Source organism: Lissotriton helveticus, chromosome 3_1 (genome assembly GCF_964261635.1).
Source record: "Lissotriton helveticus chromosome 3_1, aLisHel1.1, whole genome shotgun sequence".
Lineage (NCBI taxonomy): Eukaryota > Metazoa > Chordata > Amphibia > Caudata > Salamandridae > Lissotriton > Lissotriton helveticus.
The window spans coordinates 1,484,026,352-1,484,047,677 of record NC_136061.1 but is presented as its reverse complement, the minus strand read 5'-3'; the positions used below and the strand labels follow the sequence as shown (position 1 = coordinate 1,484,047,677).

Genomic DNA, 21,326 nt, shown 5'->3' with positions numbered 1-21,326 from the left:
ACTGAAGGGAGCTTGCATATTTAGGTATTTGTCCAAGGTGATACCTAGCAATTTAGCAGTGTCAACAACATGAGGGCTGCAGTTAAGAGCAGTGAGTTGTTTAAGCCAGTCCAGGGTAAGTGAAGAGTGGTTGTGGGGGGCAAGCAGAAGGAATTCTGTTTTTAGAGTATTTAACAAAAGATGGTTCTGGGCTAGCCATTGCTGAGTTTGTAAGGGTGCATCATTTAAGGTTTTAATGTCCTCTGGAGAGGAGATCTTCAAATACAATTGCGTGTCATCAGCATATGTGGGGTAGTGAATGTTAGAACGGTTCAGGATATCGGATACAGGTTCCATAAAAAGGTTGAAAAGAGTGGTTGAGAGTGCGGAGCCTTGAGGAACTCCAATGGTGACTAGAGTACTGGATGCAAGGGAATGGTTAACTATGATTCTTTGTGTGCGGTTCTATAAAAAAAAAAAAGAGGCATACCAATTTAAGACACTGCCCGAAAGACCCATCCTATGCTGAAGAAGAGCAATCAGGTTTCATGTTTGAGGATGTTAAATGCTGAGGACAGGTCACGAAGGATCAGAAGACAAGGGACATTATGATCAAGTGGTTGCAGAGCTGCGTGTGGACGCATTTCTCGAGAAATTTAGCTAAAGTCAGGATGTTGGTGATAGGCTGGAAAACAGAGTACTTGCTATTATTATTTTGGGGTGTACTTGAAATATATGAGACACTACATTAGCATGCCAGTCACGATTGTCATCATGGTTACAAGCTGCATTTGTGTTGTTCTATGGCACAAAGCCAGACCATAACTCACATGATGTTAAACCGATAATAAATACAAGAGCTCTCAAGAATGAAAGTCGGTCTAAGTAGCAATAAAAGGCAAGTCTGCGGTTTCTTTTTGTGATTGTTCCTTTCAAGTAAGTCAAGTAAAAGTTCACAAAAGTGAACATTGGCAAGGTAGCATTTTGAGTAATTAAAGAGCTATTTCTTTATAAGGAATAAGCACAAACCAAAACAGTTGTTTGTTTAAAATAAATATGTAAATCTTTCAGGGAGCAACCAGTAATGACAAATGTAATCTCAGGCCAGTTAGAAGGTGGGCTGATGGGCAAGCCTTTGACCCCGAGGTACAAACCGGGGGAAGGAGTGGGGGACAAAGGGGAAACCTGCCAGCACCTAAAAAGAGTTAGTGAAGATTAATATCTGGATGTTTAATAACTTGCCAGAAAATGAAGGACTGGGCCCGATAGAACAGTACTGAAGTGGTGCCCTTCGAGACTTATCTTTTGAAGGGAAGAACGTGCTTCCATGGGAGGGGAAATGGGAAACAACCTACATGGGCTGTGATTACTGGCAAAAATCTTAGGCGAAGGAAATGAGAGGGCCCAGAAACGGGTATAACCGCAAGTCCGCTCAATGCAGAACATGGAAGTCCGCGTTGAATCTTCCTGAAAAGCAGTTAAAAAATATGCACCCAGCAGGAGAGATTACCGGCGCTGAAGTGCCGCGTCTGACCGCCAATATAGGCAGCAAGGCCCAAGAGACCCGGGGCCACGGTAAAATGAAGGTGAATAAAAAGACCCAGCCTGAGTGTGGCGTGGGCCAGGGGACCCGGAGCTCGAATGCTGCCGGTCAAAAGGAGTCTTTAACGAGTGAGATGGAGCAGCTTTTACTGTGAATGATGGCATGAGGCGAAGGAGATCCTGAGCAGGTAGTCGGACCCTGGAAGTCTTAGTAACATGAGACGGACACACTGGGACGGGGGGAGGCATGAAGCAGAGGAGAGCTCCGATCTGATAGCCGGAGCGTGGGTACTCACGTGAGTAGGAGACTGTTGTCTCCCGAGGCAGGTGTCCAGACCGGTAGATGCAAAGAAGCTACTGGGTGCCGGTGTTTAAATTGTTTGAATGACCGGAAGGCCACCGAGGACGCTGTAAAATGTGGTATCATCCAAAAGAGTGCTGGGAGATGTAGTACCACAGCATAAAAAAAAGAGTCGGGCCACTGGGAAATGTAGTTAAATCCCAAGGTGCGCGAGGAAATAAAGTTCCAACAGCCGCAACATAGAAAAGAAACAAAAGGAGCCGCACACGACCAGCGAGTGGAAAGTGTGGTCTGGTCTCAAGGTGAATGGGACAAGAAGTCCCTTTGCCCATAGTTATGGAAACCGGTCATGTGTTAGACAGCCAGAGGCATAGAAGAAATAAAACGCTAAAACACAAGCGCTGAAACACAAGCGCGACCCGAAAGTTAAATGTGCTGAGAAATGCCAGCAGTCTCCATTTCAAAGTAAAAAGTGCTGGTACTCAGTACTGAGAGAGCATGCACACTTCAAACAGTGAGAGACAGGAGCTAGCATGCTTTTTGCACACTGCAGTGGAGGGAAGAGTGGTTGAGAGCAGGCGCGATGAGAGATTCCTCCCGGGGGCATGGCTACGGGAAGAAACGGGGCATGGCTATGGGAAGGAACCTTGCAGAACAAGCGCGGAAACACAAGTGCGGCACTTCAGTGAGAGACAGGAGCGAGCATACTTTTCGCACACTGCAGAGGAGGGAAGAGTGGTGGAGAGCGGGCATGATGAGAGATCTCTCCCGGGGCCATGGCTACGGGAAGGAACCTTGAAGAACAAGCACTGTCCCGTGGCCGCCAAAGTTAAGCGAGAGCAGGAGGTGAGCCCGAGAGTGGTGCGCGAGCGCTTGGAAGAGCAGTCTGCTCATTTTCAAGCACTGCACTCGTGCTTGTGGCGCGCCCCTGCTCGCTCCCGCAAGGTGGATGCCGCCACAAGCCCGAGTGTGTGCTTGAAAATGACCAGAGCGACGGCTAAAGGTCCTTCTAAGCAGCGCATGCACGCTGCCTAGGCGAGACCCAAAAATCAGGGGGTGACTATGAAGAAAGGGTGGATTTCCTACACCATGTACATGATAAGACCTTAAACTATGGGTTAGGTTACTTTTGTAATGAGTCAAGAAAGAATGAATAGTACAATTCAATACATGCCAACAGACCCAATTCAGAAAATTCAGGGAGGAGCTGGTGGTGAAGTCTTGTATCCCTGAGACTTCAGCAGGAGGCAAGCACAGTTCAATCCCTTGGAGATTCTTCTTCAAGATGATGAAAGTTGCACATAAAGTCTTTTTCCTTTCCTTGGCAATAAAGAAACCACTGCAGGCCAACCCCAGCAATTACAACTGGCACAGGGGGAAGTCAAAAACTCCTGCAGATTCTCTGGTTCTTCTCCTTGGCAAAAGGTCCGTCTTGATGTCCAGAAGTGATCTAAAGTTCTGGGGTCTTGGTCCCCCTTTTTATACACACAAATCCTTTGTCTCCGAAGGCAGAGTGTCTGTACCTAGTCCAAACCAGTTCTGGGTGCATTCTGCCAGTGCGCAACTTCTTCCTTTGGCAGTGTGGGCCAGGGTCATGAGATGCACTACAGGAGGTGGAGCCAGCATTGTGGGAGGAAGACACAGCCCTATTCAGACCCAGGTACTACTCCTCCCACCACTCCCAATGCAGATAGGTTTATTCAGCCTTGTACTGACTCGCCCTGCCTCCTGGAGCCCCCTCGGTCCCTGTCACTCACAAACCAGACATGCAATACACAACCTAGCAGAGGCAGGCAGGATGGATGGTTTAGGCAAGAAAATACCTGCTTTCTAAATGTGGTATGTTCAAACACAGAATGTTAAACCCAACTTTACGAAAATATGTATTTTATCATTTCAGGCATACTAAATTTGTTTTCTACCATGTTCCTTGGGACACATGGGATTATAAGATGTTATAATCAAACTGCCCATTCTGGCCTATGGGGACAGGTAGCCTTGCAATAGTGAAAAATGAAATTGGCAGTAATTCACTATAAGGACATGCTACACCCATCAGGGCATGTCCCAGCTTTCACATACAATACACCCTGCCCTAGGGCCTACCTTAGAGGTGGCTAACATGTAGAAAAGGGAAGGTTTAGGGACTGGTAAGTGGGTGCACTTACCAAGTCGACATGGAAGTACTAGACTGCACACAGGCTCTGCAGTGGCAGGCCTGAGACACATTTTACAAGCTGCTTCTGTGGGTGGCACAATCAGTGCTGCCAGCCCACTAGCAGCATTTGATCTACAGGCCCTGGACACACATGGTGCACTGTACTAGGGTCTGACAAGTAAATCAAATAAGCCAATCATGGAGTAACTAATCCATTACAGTAATTTACAATACGGAGCACTTGCACTGTGGCACTGAATAGCAGTGGCACAGTGCCCAAAGCATCTAACCAGCAAAAATATATTAAAAACAGAGGAGACAACAGCAAAAAATGGAAGGGAGACTCACGCCAATGGTACCAGGTTCAACACGTGTCCCCTCCAGCTGAAATGTGGGGAGAACTACCCATCCTCTTGGGCGTTCTCTTCACTAAGGAGGAAACATCTGGACAGACCATCAGCCTTGGTGTGTTCTGTACCAGGGCGGTGTTCCACCGTGAAGTCCATCCCCTTTAGGGAAATGGACCACCTCAACAACTTGGGATTCTCACCCCTCATCTGCATCAACCATCTGAGGGGCCTGTGGTCTGTCTGAACCCGGAAGTGAGTCCCAAACAATTGGGGTCTCAACGTCTTCAGTGCCCAGACCACAGCAAATGCCTCACGCTCAATTGCACTCCACCTCTGTTCCCGTGGAAGTAACCTCCTACTGATGAAGGCTACAGGTTGGTCTAGGCCCTCCTCGTTAATCTGTGAAAGAACAGCCCCCACACCATGCTCTGAAGCATCTGTTTGGACAATGAATTCCTTTGAGAAGTTGGGCGCCTGAAGAATGGGTGCTTTGCACATGGCAGTCTTCAGGGTGTCAAAAGCTTTCTGACAGGTGTCAGTCCAGTTCACTTTCTTGGGCTGCTTCCTGGAAGTCAGCTCAGTCAAGGGTGCAACAATGTTGCCATATCCCTTGACAAACCCCCTGTAGTACCCCATAAGGCCTAAATAGGCTCTTGCCTGTGTCTGGGTTTTGGGGAGTTCCCATACGAGATGGTATCAATCTTGGGTTGTAGGGGCGCCACCTGGCCGCTTCCAACCTTGTGCCCCAAGTACACCACAGAACCCATCCCGATCTGGCACTTACATGCCTTGATCGTGAGGCCTGCTCTGCGCAGCACCATCAACACTTCCCAGAGGTGGCGCAGATGTTCTTCCCACTGGCGCTGAACACTGCAATGTCATCCAGGTAGGCGGCACTGAAATCTTCCAATCCAGCCAACACCTGGTTGACCAACCTCTGAAATGGGGCAGGGGCATTCTTCATCCTAAAGGGCAAACCCGGAACTGGTAGTGCTCATCTGGTGTGGAGAAGGCTGACCTCTCTTTGGCCCCATCAGTCAAGGCGATCTGCCAGTACCCAGACTTCAAATCAAACGTGCTGAGGTACCATGAAGCCCCTTACCGATCGATAAGCTAATCAGCTTTGGGGATGGGGTGTGTGTCAGTCCTGGTGATTGAATTGAGTCCTGGGGTAGTCCACACAGAACCGGAGCCTTGTGCTTGACAGGAGGACTGTCTCCAGTGTCTACATCATGGGTGCACCACTCAGTGACACCAGGAACCAGGGAGAACAAATCAGAGAGTAGCCCCAACAGTTGGTGACAATCGTTCTGCTGCTTGGGGGTCAGGGTGGAAGAGTGGATTACTTCATCCACTGACCCATCTTGCTCTGTTGCAGACAGGAGGTCAGGAAGAGGTACAGTCTCCTCCTCCATTCCAGCATCTGTCGCTGGGAGCATGCCCACTTCGGACCTTTTTAAGTGGGGCTTCAGGCGGTTGACATGTAGGACCCGCAAATATTTCCTGGGAGATCGCAAGTCCACCAAGTAGGTGACATCACTTTTGCGCTCCACCACCTCAAATGGTCCGGTCCACTTATCTTGGAGCGCACAGGGCTCCACTGGGCCATGACCCAAACTTTCTGACCAGGCTGAAGCGTAAGCAGAGTGGCATTCTGATCGTACCACCGCTTCATCTCTTCCTGGCTGGCTTCCAGATTCGCCTGAGCGAGTTGCCTGAATCGCCAAGTCTGGTTCCTGAAGGCCAGCATGTAGCTATATACATCCTGGGGAGGTTTCCTGGGAGCTTTATCCCAGCCTTCCTTAACCAGACTCAGAGGTCCTCTTACCAGGTGTCCATACAGCAGTTCAAAGGGCCTGAACCCTAACGACCTCAGTGGCACCTCACGGTAAGCGAATAAAAGACATGGCAAGAGGACGTCCCACGTACGCCTCGTAGGTGCCTCAAGACCCATAATCATGCCTTTGAGGGTCCGGTTGAATCTCTCAACCAGCCCATTACCTTGGGGGTGGTAAGGAGTGGTGAACTTATAAGTTACTCCACACTCCTGCCACAGGGACTTCATATACTTGGAAATTAAGTTTATACCTCGGTCTGACACAACCTCTCTGGGGAACCCCACACAGGAGAAAATCTATATCAGTGCACGTCCCACCACGGGGGCCATCACTGTCCCGAGAGGGATGGTTTCCGGGTACCAGGTAGCATGGTCCACCAAGACCAGTATAAACCTGTTGCCCATGGCTGTCTTGAGGTCCAGAGGCCCCACAATGTCAATGCCCATGCTTTCAAAGGGGGTGCGGACCACAGGGAAGGGCTGGAGAGGAGCTGTGTGCTTCCTCTGACTCTTCCCACTTGCCTGGCAAGTTTGATAAGTCCTACAATGAGTATCTGAACTCTTGCGCATCTTGGGTCAATAAAAGTGGGTGATAAGCCTTTCAAAGGTCTTGTTCTGCCTCAGATGTCCAGCTAAAGGTACATCATGAGCCAAACCAAGTAGGAAGGCTCTGAAGCACTGGGCTACCACCAGCACACTGGCTGATCCAGGCTCAGCAGACTTAGGCTCGCTATACAGGAGGTCATCCTAACAGTAGATCCAATGTGATCGAGACTGATCACCTGCTGCCTGATTTGTGGCCGGTTGCCGCAAACCCACAAGAGAAGGGCACTTCTTCTGCTCTGCACAAAATTCCTTCCTGGAGGGTCCTCCTCCTTGCTGCCAATGGGTCAGCCCAGGCAGGTCCCCCAGTTCAGCAACTTGCTCTCCTGTAGGTTCCAGGGCATCCCCCTCAAGGATGCCTCCTCCTGGACCGTGGGAACAATGGGGGCTGGTTTCCCACGCCCCCTACCTCTGCTCTTTAAGGCAGGTACATGGGCATACTTTCAGGCTCCAAGACCTCTTGAACACCCTTACTGGATGCAATGCCCACTCACTAAGACCCAACATCTCCAAATGAGACTTCTTCTCCACCTTAGCCCAAGGGAGCTCTCTAAATCATTGCCAAACAGACAACCCACAGGCATGGCTGGCCTCACAGCTACTTGGAGAGTACCTGAGACACCCCCCACTCAAAGGGAACCTGAGCCACCTCACACTGGCTCTTTGAGTTGTCCGCAACAACTACAGGGAAGAATGCATGGGGGATCACCTGCTCCTGAGACACCAGCCAACAACTGACAGCTGTAACACTAGCATCGGTGTCTCTCAGAGCCTCCACCCTATAGCCATTGATGGTCACCCACTGCCTGTATTTTTTTGTGTTATCAGGCAGCTGGGACCTAGAGACCATCTCACAATCTCCTAAAGAGACAAGGGACATTTCTGCGGGACCCCACCCACCTTGGGCACCCATCTCCTCCCCTCCCAGGTCTACACTTGCCATCTGACGGGGTGGTGCATTGCGGTCCTTCTGGGGACAATGGGGATCATAGCAACGGTGTCCCACTTGCTTACACTGAAAGCATGTAGGTGGACCCCTGTGAACAGGTTTACCCGTCAGGGCATTGACTTCGTCTCAGAACAAAACACAAGGGTTCACAGTGAATAGGCCAGATTCAAGATACTCCCAGAGACAACATCCAGGGATAGTAACTACTTACATTGTAGGAAAGCTATGCCTTGAGTGGCTACATAAATCTACACTTCCAGAAATCAAACAACACTTATCTGTACTTAAAGAAGGCAATGATTTGCAAGATTTCTTAATGGAGCCTCGCAAACCACGTAAAAAACGTTTCATATACGCCGGTATATACGCTGCTTACAACGAAGCATGGAAAATAACGCAAATAGAAACTGCAGAAAGAATACGAGAAATTGATTGTATTAATTTAGAGAAAAGCCTCACTGTAGTGGACAACGGGTTAACGACTCTGTCCTCCAGAATATATTCTTTGGACAGCATTGTATCCTCTGCAATTGACATAATAGAGCAAGACTTGCTAATGGTACAACATGGCCAGTCTCAATTACGTTCTATAATGCTGCTAGGCTGGACGTTACAAAATCTCCATTCAGGCTACGTGCCATGGCGTTTAATCAATACCACGCCATTGTTTACTGTGTTTAACCTTACAGATAAACAAATCTCTTCGGTACAAAAAGCAGCAGACTATATGGTGCTGAGCATTGAGAAACTGGAAAGACTACCATCTACAATTTCTAAGAAGCCTGTCATTAAATGGATAATATATGGCACCATCATGATACCAGTGATGATTTTCCAATGTCAGTATTGTCTACAGCATATACCAGAGGGCCTGTATGAAAGGTTGGGTAAAGAATACATTAAGTCGACCTGGACTTTACCTTACACACACAAATGTTGGAATGGGGGAAAGGAGGTATTCCTTAGTGGTAAAAATTGTAAGAACTCACTAAGCGGTACACTTTTGTGCCAAGGTATTAATTTACACAGAGCCTGCGAAGGTTCTGCAAATAACCTCTCATGCCACCTGCATGGTTCACCCTCCACAATGATAGAACCAATTTTCAGGCAGCTATCCAAAGGCAGCTACGTTATGCTCAATGACCACAGCATATAAATAATATCGTTGGCACTGGTTTCGGACTTATGCGCAGCCTTAGGAAAGTTTTTAAGTGCATTCCCGCTGAGGCTCGGAAACCCCTAGTCCATGGTCTAATCATAAACAGAATGGACTACGGGAATGCGCTCTTACTAGCCATAAATGAACACCACTTGAATGGATTACAGGTCCTTCAGAATACTGCAGCCCGGCTGGTTCTTAACCTACCACGAAGGTCCCCATCGGCCCCATGTCTGAAGAGCCTTCATTGGCTCCCAGTAAAAAAACAAATACATTTTAAAACGCTATGCCTAGTCCATAAACATATGTACGGAAAGGGACCAAAATACAGGTCTCGAAAACTAACATGGTACATCCCCCGAAGAGAACTCAGATCTAGTGCTGAGTCTCTGCTTACTCCTCTCAGAATACAAACCTCCAGCAATGGTGGTCGTTCCTTCTCTTACCTCGCCCCTGCTCTGTGGAATAAAATGCCCATCAATCTCCGTGCCATCTCAGAACACAGCTGTTTTCGTAAGAAGCTGAAGACCTGGCTTTTTTCCAACTTAGCCTCCCTCTTTTTTTCTTGTCAGAGCCGTCTGCAAGCGCCATGAGACTCTTTGGATGTGACATGTGCGCGATACAAATGTTTTTGACTTGACTTGACTGTTGTGGCATGTTGCCAGGAAAAGCGTATCTAGTTAGAGTGTCATCCAGGGTCACTTGTTGTATGCAAGTATTGTATCCAAAGAGCAAGACAGACAGGGAGACGTCGTTATGGCCTTCACTGAATATCTCTTCTATACGAATTGATACTTTAAGCAGAATGAAAGTAATTCTTTTACAAAAAATTGTGCCACTGACATCGTTTAGAGAAACGTATGATCTGCAAGTTGCAAGGACTTCTGCAGAGATACATGCATTATTATCAACAAACTGCCCAGTACATTTCGCAGAAATGTTAAGTCAAATCTTAAATATGTCCGATACCAGTGGCATCGCACATGTATTTAGACGATTTTTTCGGGTCTGTTAGCACCATTTGAAGAAGGCCTCTGCATTTTTCCAAATTTCGTGCACTCTGTGTTTGGCGGCCTGCCTCTCATCTTGGGACTCGTAGCAGGAATTCTATTTTTATTCCTTCTGCTCCGATATGGCAAGTCCAGTCACCAGCGATACCCAGACTACCATATAACAAGCCCTCCTTGCCATGAGGTATCATGAGAAAATTACACAGATTCTTGGCTTGGCTCGTTTAAAGGATCTGAACACAACTTGGTTCCTTTCGTTCAGACCAATCTGGCAAGATTGCATCTTACCTGTTCTGCGATGCCTGCTTTGCGGAGAGGAATGCGTGTTGGACATTTGTCTTACACTACTATCAGTCCTGCCATCGGATGTTGACGCTTTGCTAGGTCCGGTAGTGACTCATGCATCGTGTTGCCCCCAACGGCTGCCCATTCTGATGACGGCATTCATTGAGGTCTCACCGGCAAGTCTAACTGAGGGTGAGATACGAGACACTACAGGCACACAGGTACCACCTACTGCGGACATTGCTAATGCATCAAACGCTGACGGCAATGATCCTCATCTATGCACATTAGACCTGCTAACTGAAGTTGTTCCACTTTCGCCTACTATGGTAGACGGTTTCTTTGCCAGCCTAGACGATCTGATTTTTTCTCCGGACACCGAGAATACATTTTGATTAATTCACACAGCGTTCCCTGAACTCTGAAATTCGGCCTTCGTTGATGATGGAGGTGGGATTGCGGTGGGACCAGCGGCGGACGGCAGGTCCGTCCGCCGCTGATCCACGGGGTGTGGAGGGCTATTTGGTGGCGGTGTCTGCAAGACACCCTCAGCCAAATTACGATGTGCATTGAAACATGCTTTTCCACGGCGGCTTTTCCACCGTGGAAAAGCATGTGGTCTTTGGTGTTTGGGGGCCTGATGCGGGCCCCCAGGGTGTCGGGGGGTGGGGGATGCACATGGGGGGTACCTATGGTATCCCCCAGCATTTACATGCACAAAGCGGCAGGCACCACGCGGTGCCTGCCGCTTAGTGCATGTAAATGTAAAACATGCATTTTTAACCTTGCGGCGGGTGCTGCTTCAAGCAGCACCCGCCGCAAGATTAAAGATACGGGATGTGACCGCCAGGGTGGTGGTCACATCCTGATTGCACCGGAGGGACCGCCGCTGCCCCTGCGGACGGTCCCTCCACCTCGGGGGTGGCGGACGGACCTGCGTCCATCCGCCATCCTAATAGGCCCCTTAGTTTTATTGAACTTAATATCGTGAAGTGGGTGTTGTGTAGGAATCTAGGACACTAGTGTAATTTTCCCGATTCATGCCCATATATAGGTATAAATTACCCGATCCTTATATAGGCATAGAAATCATTACCATATTTAGACTGAGCCTATGCAGCCCAAATACGGCATGGCTTCTTCCACTAAGTTCCGAGAATCAACAACGATTTCTTAGAAAAACCCGCCTTCAGCAGCTAGGGACTTCCCCTCGCCTGAATACTAATTTATCTAGGAAATCATGGAGTTTTCAAAGAACTGAGTCTTTGAGTGACGTTATTATGTCCAATCATATGTCAAACACGGCACCTTCAAGGTATAAATATGCCTACATTTGCCCAGACAAACACACGGTGGTTTGGTGCAGATCGACTAACTACTTGCCCGATGCCCTGCAGCAGCAAGTGCCGAAGGAAGCCGACCCTCCAGCTGACGCACTGAGAGACGCTGTCTTTTCTCCTGCCGAGAAATACAACTCCAGTGTTTCCAGGCTACCCTTGCGGGTTGCTGGGAAATCGAGTCCTGAGAGAGAGATACAAGACCTCCTTCATTCTAAAACCAAGGTAGGGAGCTGATTAGACCCGTAGAGAATTCTTGGAATAGATTCTTGGCAAAGAATACTAAACTTAAGCTACACCTCATTTACTTCTTCCCTTGTACTAGACTTAGGTTAGGTACAACGGGGTAGGCGTATTTTAGAAGCGCCAGTTGAGTACTTTTAGTCATTTTATCACTGTATGTATTATATGTTATTTTATATGGCTTAGAAACCATACCATGCTTTTACAGTACTACTTTATAACACTTTTCGTATTATATGCCTTGTACTTTATAACCAATATTACGATTGCAGCAGTACATTTCTTATGCTTGAGAAAGAAGACTGTTCAATAAATACTTTTATTGAAAATGCCTGTCTCTCTATTTTCTCAGCACCCCTGGTGAAACGAAGAAAAGCACGATTGACTGAGTAAAATAGCTATCTATTGTTTCCGCGACTCTAGAGATACTTTTCTTATCCTGGGGAAACAAAGTTGTCATGTTTATGCGGTTGTCAGAAACTAATCCCTTCTTGTGAATTTGAGAAAGTTTCTAGTGACCTCTGAGCTAGCTGGCACTCACAATTAAGTTTAATATATTCGGTAGAGACCTAGCCGACCTCAGTCCTACTTCTAAACTACAGGATATATTATTTCAATGCGCAGAGCCTATTGGGAATATAGGAACTATACTACACCACTTGTAAAGTAGCCCATTCATTTTTAGTTACATTTGAGCAATATAAACACCCTAAATCAAGTAAGAACATAACCAGATCTTACTTGACACTCTGCAATGATGCAAGGACATCACGGTGACTGGGTTCAGTAGGTTCATCTAATACCTGAATAGCAGTAATTAATGTATTCACATGCAACTCTCTATATGCCCATCAATCCCGGTTTCATGTGGAGTGCCTCAGGATTCTATTCTCACTCCAAGGTTGTTTAATCTTTACAATGAAACACAGAGAATACTCCACAATCAAGAAGATATTTCTATCCACCAATCCGATTTTGCTCTTGAATCGCGGACATCCCGGAGATCTATACGGCCGCTGGCTGGAGTTCATATCCTCTTCTTTATATTCAGAGACCCAACATTGCGATTTGGGCCTAACAGACTACGGGCAAGTGCCCTCAGCCTCTCGTACTCCGCCTTCAAGCTTAATCACCAGATAACCTATTGTCGGACATATCATTCTCTAGGACATTCCTACACGGCCTGTGGCTTTTGAACATTGAACCTCTCTAAAGCACCACCTGAAGGGCCCCTAGTTAGGTGACCCCTTGGGAGCGTATCCCTTCCTGATAAGTGATGTATCACTTTCCTGAAGTGATTTTGTGTCCCACATGATTTGAACATCTCCGCCCTGAAGAAGGTGTAGCCCCGGCTGGGGCTATGCACCGAAACGCGCGTTGGCGTTTTCTCACTGGGGAATTGTGACTGATCTCTTTTCCATCTCCCCAATGATTTGTTTCCATTTGTCATCTTGTGATCAGTCCAAGGCTGGTATGTACTTTTGACATGTAGTGTGCATGTGATATGGTGTGTATGTTATTTTTGTATACATGATAGTATGATAGTTGACATTTCATGTGGGGGATTGTTTTGACACTTTCTTTGATATTCTGATTTTTATAACGGAGTATGTGATTGGTATGTATGTATTTAAAAAAAAATAATAATCAATATGACTTAATAAAATGTTTACATATCGGTAAATGAAATGTCTTTGGTCTGTCCGGGGGGGCGTGTTCTTGCCTATTAATTGACTTCTCAGTGAGGCATATATTTAAATTTTCATAGGCAGGTACCTCTTCTGATTTGGCACCAATCCGATGATGACAGTTAGTTGATAGCTTAAAGTGTTATCAGCTAAATACATTTTAACAGAGATCATGCATACACATTATTTAACACTGAATGTGTATGGTATATTTCTAGATCTGGTACCATTGGCATGAGTCTCCCTTCCATTTTTCGCTGTTGTCTCCTCGGTTTTTGATATGTTTTTGCTGGTTTACATGCGTTGGGCACTGTGCCACTATTCTTCAGTGCCACAGTGCAAGTGCTGCATATTGTAAATTGTTTTTATGGATTAGTGACTCCATGATTGGCTTATTTGGTTTACTTGTCAGACCCTAGTACAGTGCACTATGTGTGCCCAGAGCATGTAGATCAAATGCTGCTAGTGGGCTTGCAGCACTGATTGTGCCACCCACAGAAGCAGCTTGTAAAGTGTGTCTCAGGCCTGCCATTGCAGAGCCTGTGTGCAGTCTAGTACTGCCATGTCGACTTGGTAAGTGCACCCACTTACCAGTCCATAAACCTTCCCTTTTCTACATGTTAGCCACGCCTAAGGTAGGCCCAGCGGCAGGGTGCATTGTATGTGAAAGGTAGGACATGCCCTGATGTGTGTAGCATGTCCTTATAGTGAATTACAGCCAATTTCGTTTTTCACTATTGCAAGGCTACCTGTCCCCATAGGCCAGATTGATTATAATATCTTATAATCCTAACTATCCGAGGGAACATGGTAGAAAAACAAATTAGTATGCCTGAACTCAGAATGTACATATTTTACATATTTTAGAGAATATGATTTTTACGTTCTGTGGTTGAAAATACCACTTTTAGAAAGTAGGTATTTTCTTACCCAACCATCCAGCCTGCCTCTGCTAGGTTGTGCGTTGCATGTCTGGTTTGTGAGTGACAGGAGGGCTTGGGCTCCAACAGTCTAATAAGTCAGGGCTGGGCTGAATAGGACCTTGGCTGCATAGAGAGGGGGGGGGGGGGAGATTTCCTTTCACTCCCCTGAGCCCTCATAGAATAGAGAGTAGGCGGAGAAGATTTCATTTCAGCTACCTGGGCCAGGTCTGCTTACAACAATGATGTTGTCGCCTCCTGCCAGGAAGCTGCACAGGACTGGTTTTGGCTAGGCACAGGCACCCTCTGCCTTCAGAGGACGAAGAATTTACTAGTATAAATATTGGGGCCCAGACCCCAAGACCTTAGATCACTTCTGGGAATCAAGACGAACCTTTGCCAGGGAGAGGAACCAGAAGACGCTGAAGGAGTTGACTGCCCCTGTGCCAGTGTGCTATTTTCTGGGGTTGGCCTGCAGTGGTTGTTTATTTGCCAAGGAAAGGAGAAGGAACTTTTATTGAACTTTCATCATCTTGAAGAAGAATCTCCAAGGGCTTAAACTGTGCTTGCCTCCTGCTGAAGTCTCAGGGATACAAGACTTCACCCCCAGCTCCCAACGCCTTCTGGTCGCATTGCATCGGATCGTCGCACCGCATCGAGGTGCATCTTGTCGCATCGCAACCGGAACGCAACACGAGATCGACGCATCACCTCCTCTCTGGTAACGAACAGACGCATCGCCTATTCTGCGCAAGCACTGAGGAACAGATGCATCGTCTCCCCCGAAGCAAGGAACCGACGCATCGTTCTCCCGGCGAACCTGCAGTTTATCTTGCGTGACGCATCCAAAGGTACTTTGTGAGAAACGTGCTGCATTTACCATCATCTTTGAACTAAGCTATTTCTACCATTTAAAAGTTATTTTCTTAATACTGTATTGTGGATTTTTGTCGTTTGTGTTAAGTCTATATAAAGAATACTTATTTTTATAAAACATGTGTGATGTCCATCTGTAGTGTTTTCACTGTATTACTGTAGGTGTTCACAAATGCTTTACACACTGCCTCTGAGATAAGCCTTCCTGCTCGTGCCAAGCTACCCTACCACAGGGTTGAGAAGGGATTATTTTAGGAGTGTAGCCCCCTTACCCTGACTAGAAGCAAGGGTCCCTATTTAGACAAAGGTGCACACCATAGCCAACTAGAGACCCCCAGTACTAACATATATCAAAAAATAAACCAAATAAAAGGAAATGTTTGTTATTAGAAATGGAGTCACTGTGCCCCCCATTCAGGACTGGCTAAAATATTGGATTTAGTTAGTTTCTCCCCATCTTATTTCCTCCTCTAATTGCTGGGCTTTCTTGCCAACTCCTCTTTATCGTTGTAAGTTTACAAGAAGAACAAGCATTTGCAATGCAATAGGTCTCGCCTTTGTGAGAGTTTGAGCTATTGGCATTGGAAATGACAGTGCCTTTCATTTATGTGTTTTGGAAACCTGTAAGCGGTGCGTAAACACACACTTTGCACTTATAGTCTTTGCGTACGAGAAGCAAGGCTGGCAGTAAAAGATTCGCAGTTACTGCCAGCCTTGCTTCTTGTAAGCAACGACTTTAAGTACAAAGTGCGTGTTTACGCACTGCTTGCAGGTTTCCAAAAAATAAATAAAAGGCATACAATGCCAATAGCTCAAACTTTCGCAAAGGTGAGACCTATTGCATTGCAAATGCTTGTTTTCTACTTTTTCTCATCACCGGCTAATCTTATGGGGCAGACTTTAATGTGACAAATAGCATTTGTGCAAGCAGCATGTCAAAAGCTTTTTAGAATGACTATGTTTATATGAGTCGGCAAATTGAATTCACAACAATTTTCTTTGCCAAGGGTTCTTGTGCTAGTAATATATGGCAGCCCTGTGTAAAGTCGGGGACAGCTCTCAGAGCCGGGAAGTGCTGAATATTTCCATAAAAATAAAAAAGATAGACAAACCAAGTACAGTACCATGTAAACCCCCAAGAACGCTTAGTAAATGAATACATCTCTAAAAATTAAAAATAAATACCAAACTGACCTCGACTTTGTCCATTTCTCCTCGTTCTGCTAATTCCTGTAGTACTTGTGCTGGCGGCATGAATTCACAAAGGAACTACTGCCAAATCCAGATGTATTAGAAAAAACCTACTCCTAGACCTTTTAACCTGAATCTGTGTCCATAACTCATCTGTCCATATTTGTCAACTTTCCTTGCTAAACCCCATTGAATCCTCGCTCTAGTTTAAATGACCCAGCATGAATAAGCATGTGCTAAATCAGTACATATATACTACAAAGCTAACACAGTGCCCTTTCGATAGCTCTAGGCAACTAATTATGTATGGAAGGGCACACACACTTGACTGCTTACTCCCCTTTTATCCCCAAATTAAAAAGATAACTAGAATATAACATTTCAATAACTAAAACATCGGCGTAAAATAACGATAACAACTAACTTCCTTTAGACAATAAACACCATTCAATAATTAGTCAGGCATTCTCGAATAGTGTGACTTAATGTAGGGCAAACTGAAATACTTACTAATAGCATGAAAAACGAGTTCGGGGCTGCATCGAGTAGCGTGCTACCAGTCTGCCAAGCGCTTCAACACTTCTTCAGAGCAGTAAGCATTGTACAATTTCACAATACAATAAATACATTACAATGCTATAGCTACATTACTATTCTTTGAGGGACTTGAAGTTGTGTTTAGGGGCAAGAAGGATTGAAACTTTCTCAGTGCCCATCAGAAGTATCTCTGAAAAGGAAGGAAATGTTGCCAATTTACATGTCAAAAGTGTTTTAAAAGCTAAAACGGAACATTTTAGTGTATGTAATGAGAGAAAATTAAAAGTGAAGCTCAGCTTTTTGGCGCACGAATCAGCATGGAATAGGATTTACAACTTTTTTTTCTTCTTATATTACAAAATGTCCCCTTCCAATGTCAACTTAAACATTTACCACGCTTGGGATGTTTTAAATAACATGTTTTTATTGTGATAAACTGAAAAGCGCGATTGAGTAGCACTCTATTCACATTGCTTAACCCTTTACGTTATTTTCCCTAGCTCACATTGTACGTAACTGTGTCAGGGGTGTGTGGGAGAAAGCCAACTGAATTATTCACCGCAGGGCGCGAGGGAGGGCATGGCTTAAATTGCTGAACCTCAAATTTTCAGAAGGGTGGCTGTCTTAGTTCAGCCTTCGGTGTGACTGTACATATCTACTGAGCCTATTGCGGTTTTTTGGGGGGGCCAAGAGAGCCTGCTAGAACCCATGCTTCGTGGCTCTTTAGGTCACGAAGGTAGACTGATGCTTGCAGTTGTGGGTTTGCCTGTCATCGGATTTCTGTGGGAAGGAGGCAACCAGAGAGAGAGAACAGGGTGTAAGGAGAGGGTGGAGAGAAAAAGAAACCAAGAGCAGCGGAAGAGAACGAAAGAAAGCCGGGGAAAACCACTACCTGGAGCAGGAGAAGCGCGAATGCCTGGAGAAGAATGGTGGATGGGATGGATTCTGCAATTTTTTCAACAAAAGGAACACGCATCAGGAAAATCAGAACTGTACCACATACAGCGCAATACTTGCAGCTGCTGGAGTCGGACTGGCGGTGAGTTCAACCCCCGCCTACAATGCCCAGCCGGCCAGCCAATTGCATCGCGGCCCGGCCGGAAGTCCCGCCTCCTCGAGCACCCGAGAAAGGAGAGTTAAAGTCTTCCCGCGGCCCGGGGCTCCTGTGAGCTTCGGAGAGCCCCGGAGCCGCCTGTGCAGAGGAGTAGCTTTTGTCCCGCGGCCCCGGAGATGAGCTGCAGAGCCGAGGAGTCACACCGGGAGCAAAGAGAAGTGCTGCGGAAAGAGCCCCGAGGAGCGGGAGCTCTCGTGTAGCCCCCGCCAGCAGAGCCCGGTGCCGGTGAGTGTTGTCAGGTGGGGGGGGAGAGCTGCGGCGGGGGCGGGGGAGGGGGGGGAGAGCTGCGGCGGGGGCGGGGGAGGGGGGGAGAGCTGCGGCGGGGGCAGGGGGGGGGAGAGCTGCGGCGGGGGCGGGGGAGGGGGGGGGGAGATGTCTCTGTATGTATGCGGCGGCCGGGGGCGCTTCTGTGTATGCGGCAGGGCGGGGGGAATGTCTCTGTATGTGTACGTGCGTGTGCACATTAGATGCAGGCAAAGCGCGCTCACGAGGTCAAAAGGCACTCCACATGAACAAACAGACCCATTGACGCGTGCACTTTGAAAGTGAAACTGACTAAAGCAAGCGCCCGGCCCACGTTAAAAAAAAAACCACACACGCATTAGATGCAGTCAAGGCGCGCTCACGAGGTCTAATCTCCAGCAGAAGAAATTCGAAACAGTCTGCTGTCCACATTCCCCGACATTCCCCAGAAAGCGGCAACATAAGTTGTCTCCCTAGACAGCAAAAGCTTCGCTTTTGCTTTCGTCTAGGCGAGACCTAAAAAGGCCCAAACTACTTGATTCCAGCAATCATTGTTGCTCAAGATTCAGTCCTGCCTCGGAATAATACATTTCACAGGGACCTGACCCTTGTTATGTTCACATTGACACAAGCAAAGGCTTGCTAACACCAATTAAAGCAATTTTTTATACTGTGGTTATTCGAACCAACCACCACCAACCAAAGAACGTTTGGGCACATTTTCCCTACATTAAAAGTCTACATTGGCTCCCTATCCCTGCCAGATTCCATTTTGATGTACGTTGTGAGATCTATAGAGCCCTTGAACTGCAAAAACCTCAGTATCTGGCTTATTTACCCAATTTAGTACAACCTGCAACTGGTTCAAAGTTCAAAAGACTTAAAGACTGCACACATCAAAATGCTTTTTTTGGGATATGGGCTAAGACTGTGGATTGACCTCCCTTCCTCTTGTGTGATAAAGTTTAGGAAAGATCTTGAAACGCACTTCTTTACAAGTTAAACTGACTTTGTTATTTTCTCTAACCCATTTGCCGTTTTCATGATCTGAATTAGTTCGTTTTCTTGTGCAATTTTTGTTTTATTATGGTCTGAACATATACGCAACTGCACACACCCCTTTATGTCTATCACATGTGGCGCATACGACTGTCTGCTGCCCCCCCCCCCCGTGGCTAGGTCGGCACTTTATAAATATCTAAAATAACATTTTAAATTATTTTTTTTTAAAGTAAGACTACAGACATGCATTTAAGACATGGTACAGGCTGGTCTGTTAAAAGAAAATGGCAGTGTGCCTGTTTATTTGTTTTGTAAGCCATCACAGCTCTTTATTATTACTATTTCTCAGTGGCATCAAGCACTTCTCTAGCAGGTTATCTGTTGAATGCCTAGCACTAATCTAATATCTAGTCATTTTGGTATCACAAAGACGCTAATGGTAACCTTACCCAGCGACATCAAAGATTGTTGTATTTCTTTCATCACATTTGTGTAAAGTTCCTTTTGCCATTCATGTAAAAGCTTACACTCCTCTTCGGAGAAACAAGAAGCAACATCCTGGAAGGTAACCTGGGAATGTAACAAAACACACTTATATCACATGCACAAACATTTTGGAAAGGTGATTGGGATAGTGAAGACACTTTCATAAATAGGAAATACTTTCACTAATCTTCATGAGCAGACAGGCTCTATAGTTAACGTATAATAAAAAAAAAAGGGGCTGCAGTGAGAAGAGGCATGTTTTTATACCAGGAGATACACACTTGCGTTAACATTTTCAAAAGCATTTCAAAATATATACACATTACACAAACATATATACACACACATTTACAACATGCATTTGACCACCGAGTCACAATAACCTTGACCTTTGATAAACGCTATACGATTGACCTTACCAGTTTCCTTGAACTGAATAATGTAAATTAACCAAGAACATTAACGGGTTGCCTGCAGTGAGCCTTATTCAATAAAAAAAATATACACTTGCTCGGTCACATGAGAAATAGCACAAACTGCGAGAATAACACACACGAGAGCCCTGGTAATGCAAGTGACTAGTTGTAACAATAGCACGTGAGGGTCTATCACTGCAGTATTAATACAATGACTGGTACCTCACAGGGCGTGACCCACCTTCTCTGGGTACCGTCGGGACATTCTCGGATCTTCACCGTAATCTTCTAGGTGAAAGTTTAGTGTCTGAGCTAAGGATAAGAAGCCGGAGAAACCGGGGTCAAAACATGCAACTGTTCCTTCCCTACGACCAATGAGCAGTACATAGGGGTTGAGTGTTCAGATACACGCGCTGCTCCTTACAGATGACACCCCTTACAAGAAACAAAGGACAGACATCTGCCAGGTAAAGTGGGATTTGTACCACAGGGTTCAGATCAGATTGTTCCTGGTTATGAAGAAGCACGCTCGGTGAAGTGATACTGCTCTCTAAGCATGCGCAGTATGGGAAACTAGTTATGCCTTACTGAGCATGCGTGACGAGAAACACTAGTCTCGAGCACATGCTCTGACAATGCAGGATCCGCGCAGCGGCGCGAAGATACTCTGCATGCAGAGACGAATTAGGTGGTGATTGTTTGGGTATAGCGGGACTAGTGTAACTATTTATATAGCGCTTACTACCCTGGGCGAGGTGTCAAGCGCTTTACGACGAGTAGCACGCTACTCCGGAACCCATAAGGATTAGTGGTGAATTAGTATAGGGAAATATTAATTTTATGGCAAAGGCCCAGAGGCCAATATTATGCATCACCCTTTATTCATATCATATCAAACAGCTTTATTCGACAGTTTGTCATAAAAGCACAACCATATGCAATACAACATAGACATTAAAAATATAAATATGAGAAGCCAAAAAACAGATTTAAAGAAATTATTAAACAATTGATATGTCGAATAAGAAAAATCTACAATTGTTAAAAAAGAGACAAGGTACCATGGGATACACATGACCCGCCGACACATTACAAAGATC

The 21,326-nt window shown here is 46.1% G+C and overlaps 1 protein-coding gene across 3 annotated transcripts in view; it reads right to left on the bottom strand.

The window, feature by feature from the left end:
* The window catches only part of LOC144823531 (zinc finger protein 425-like), a 127,426-nt gene extending 106,675 nt beyond the window's left edge, over positions 1-20,751 (bottom strand). Inside the window, exons 1-2 of one of the 3 annotated variants that reach the window (XM_078682122.1) lie at positions 20,468-20,751; positions 19,774-19,894 (exon numbers count right to left, since the gene is read on the bottom strand). In XM_078682122.1, the coding sequence (XP_078538248.1) occupies positions 19,774-19,894; positions 20,468-20,491 (145 nt within the window). In that variant the 5' untranslated portion in view covers positions 20,492-20,751. The remainder of the gene's footprint in view (positions 1-19,773; positions 19,895-20,467) is intronic. The other 2 variants (XM_078682124.1, XM_078682123.1) reach the window with 2 other exon arrangements.
* Between the last annotated feature and the right edge of the window lie 575 nt (positions 20,752-21,326).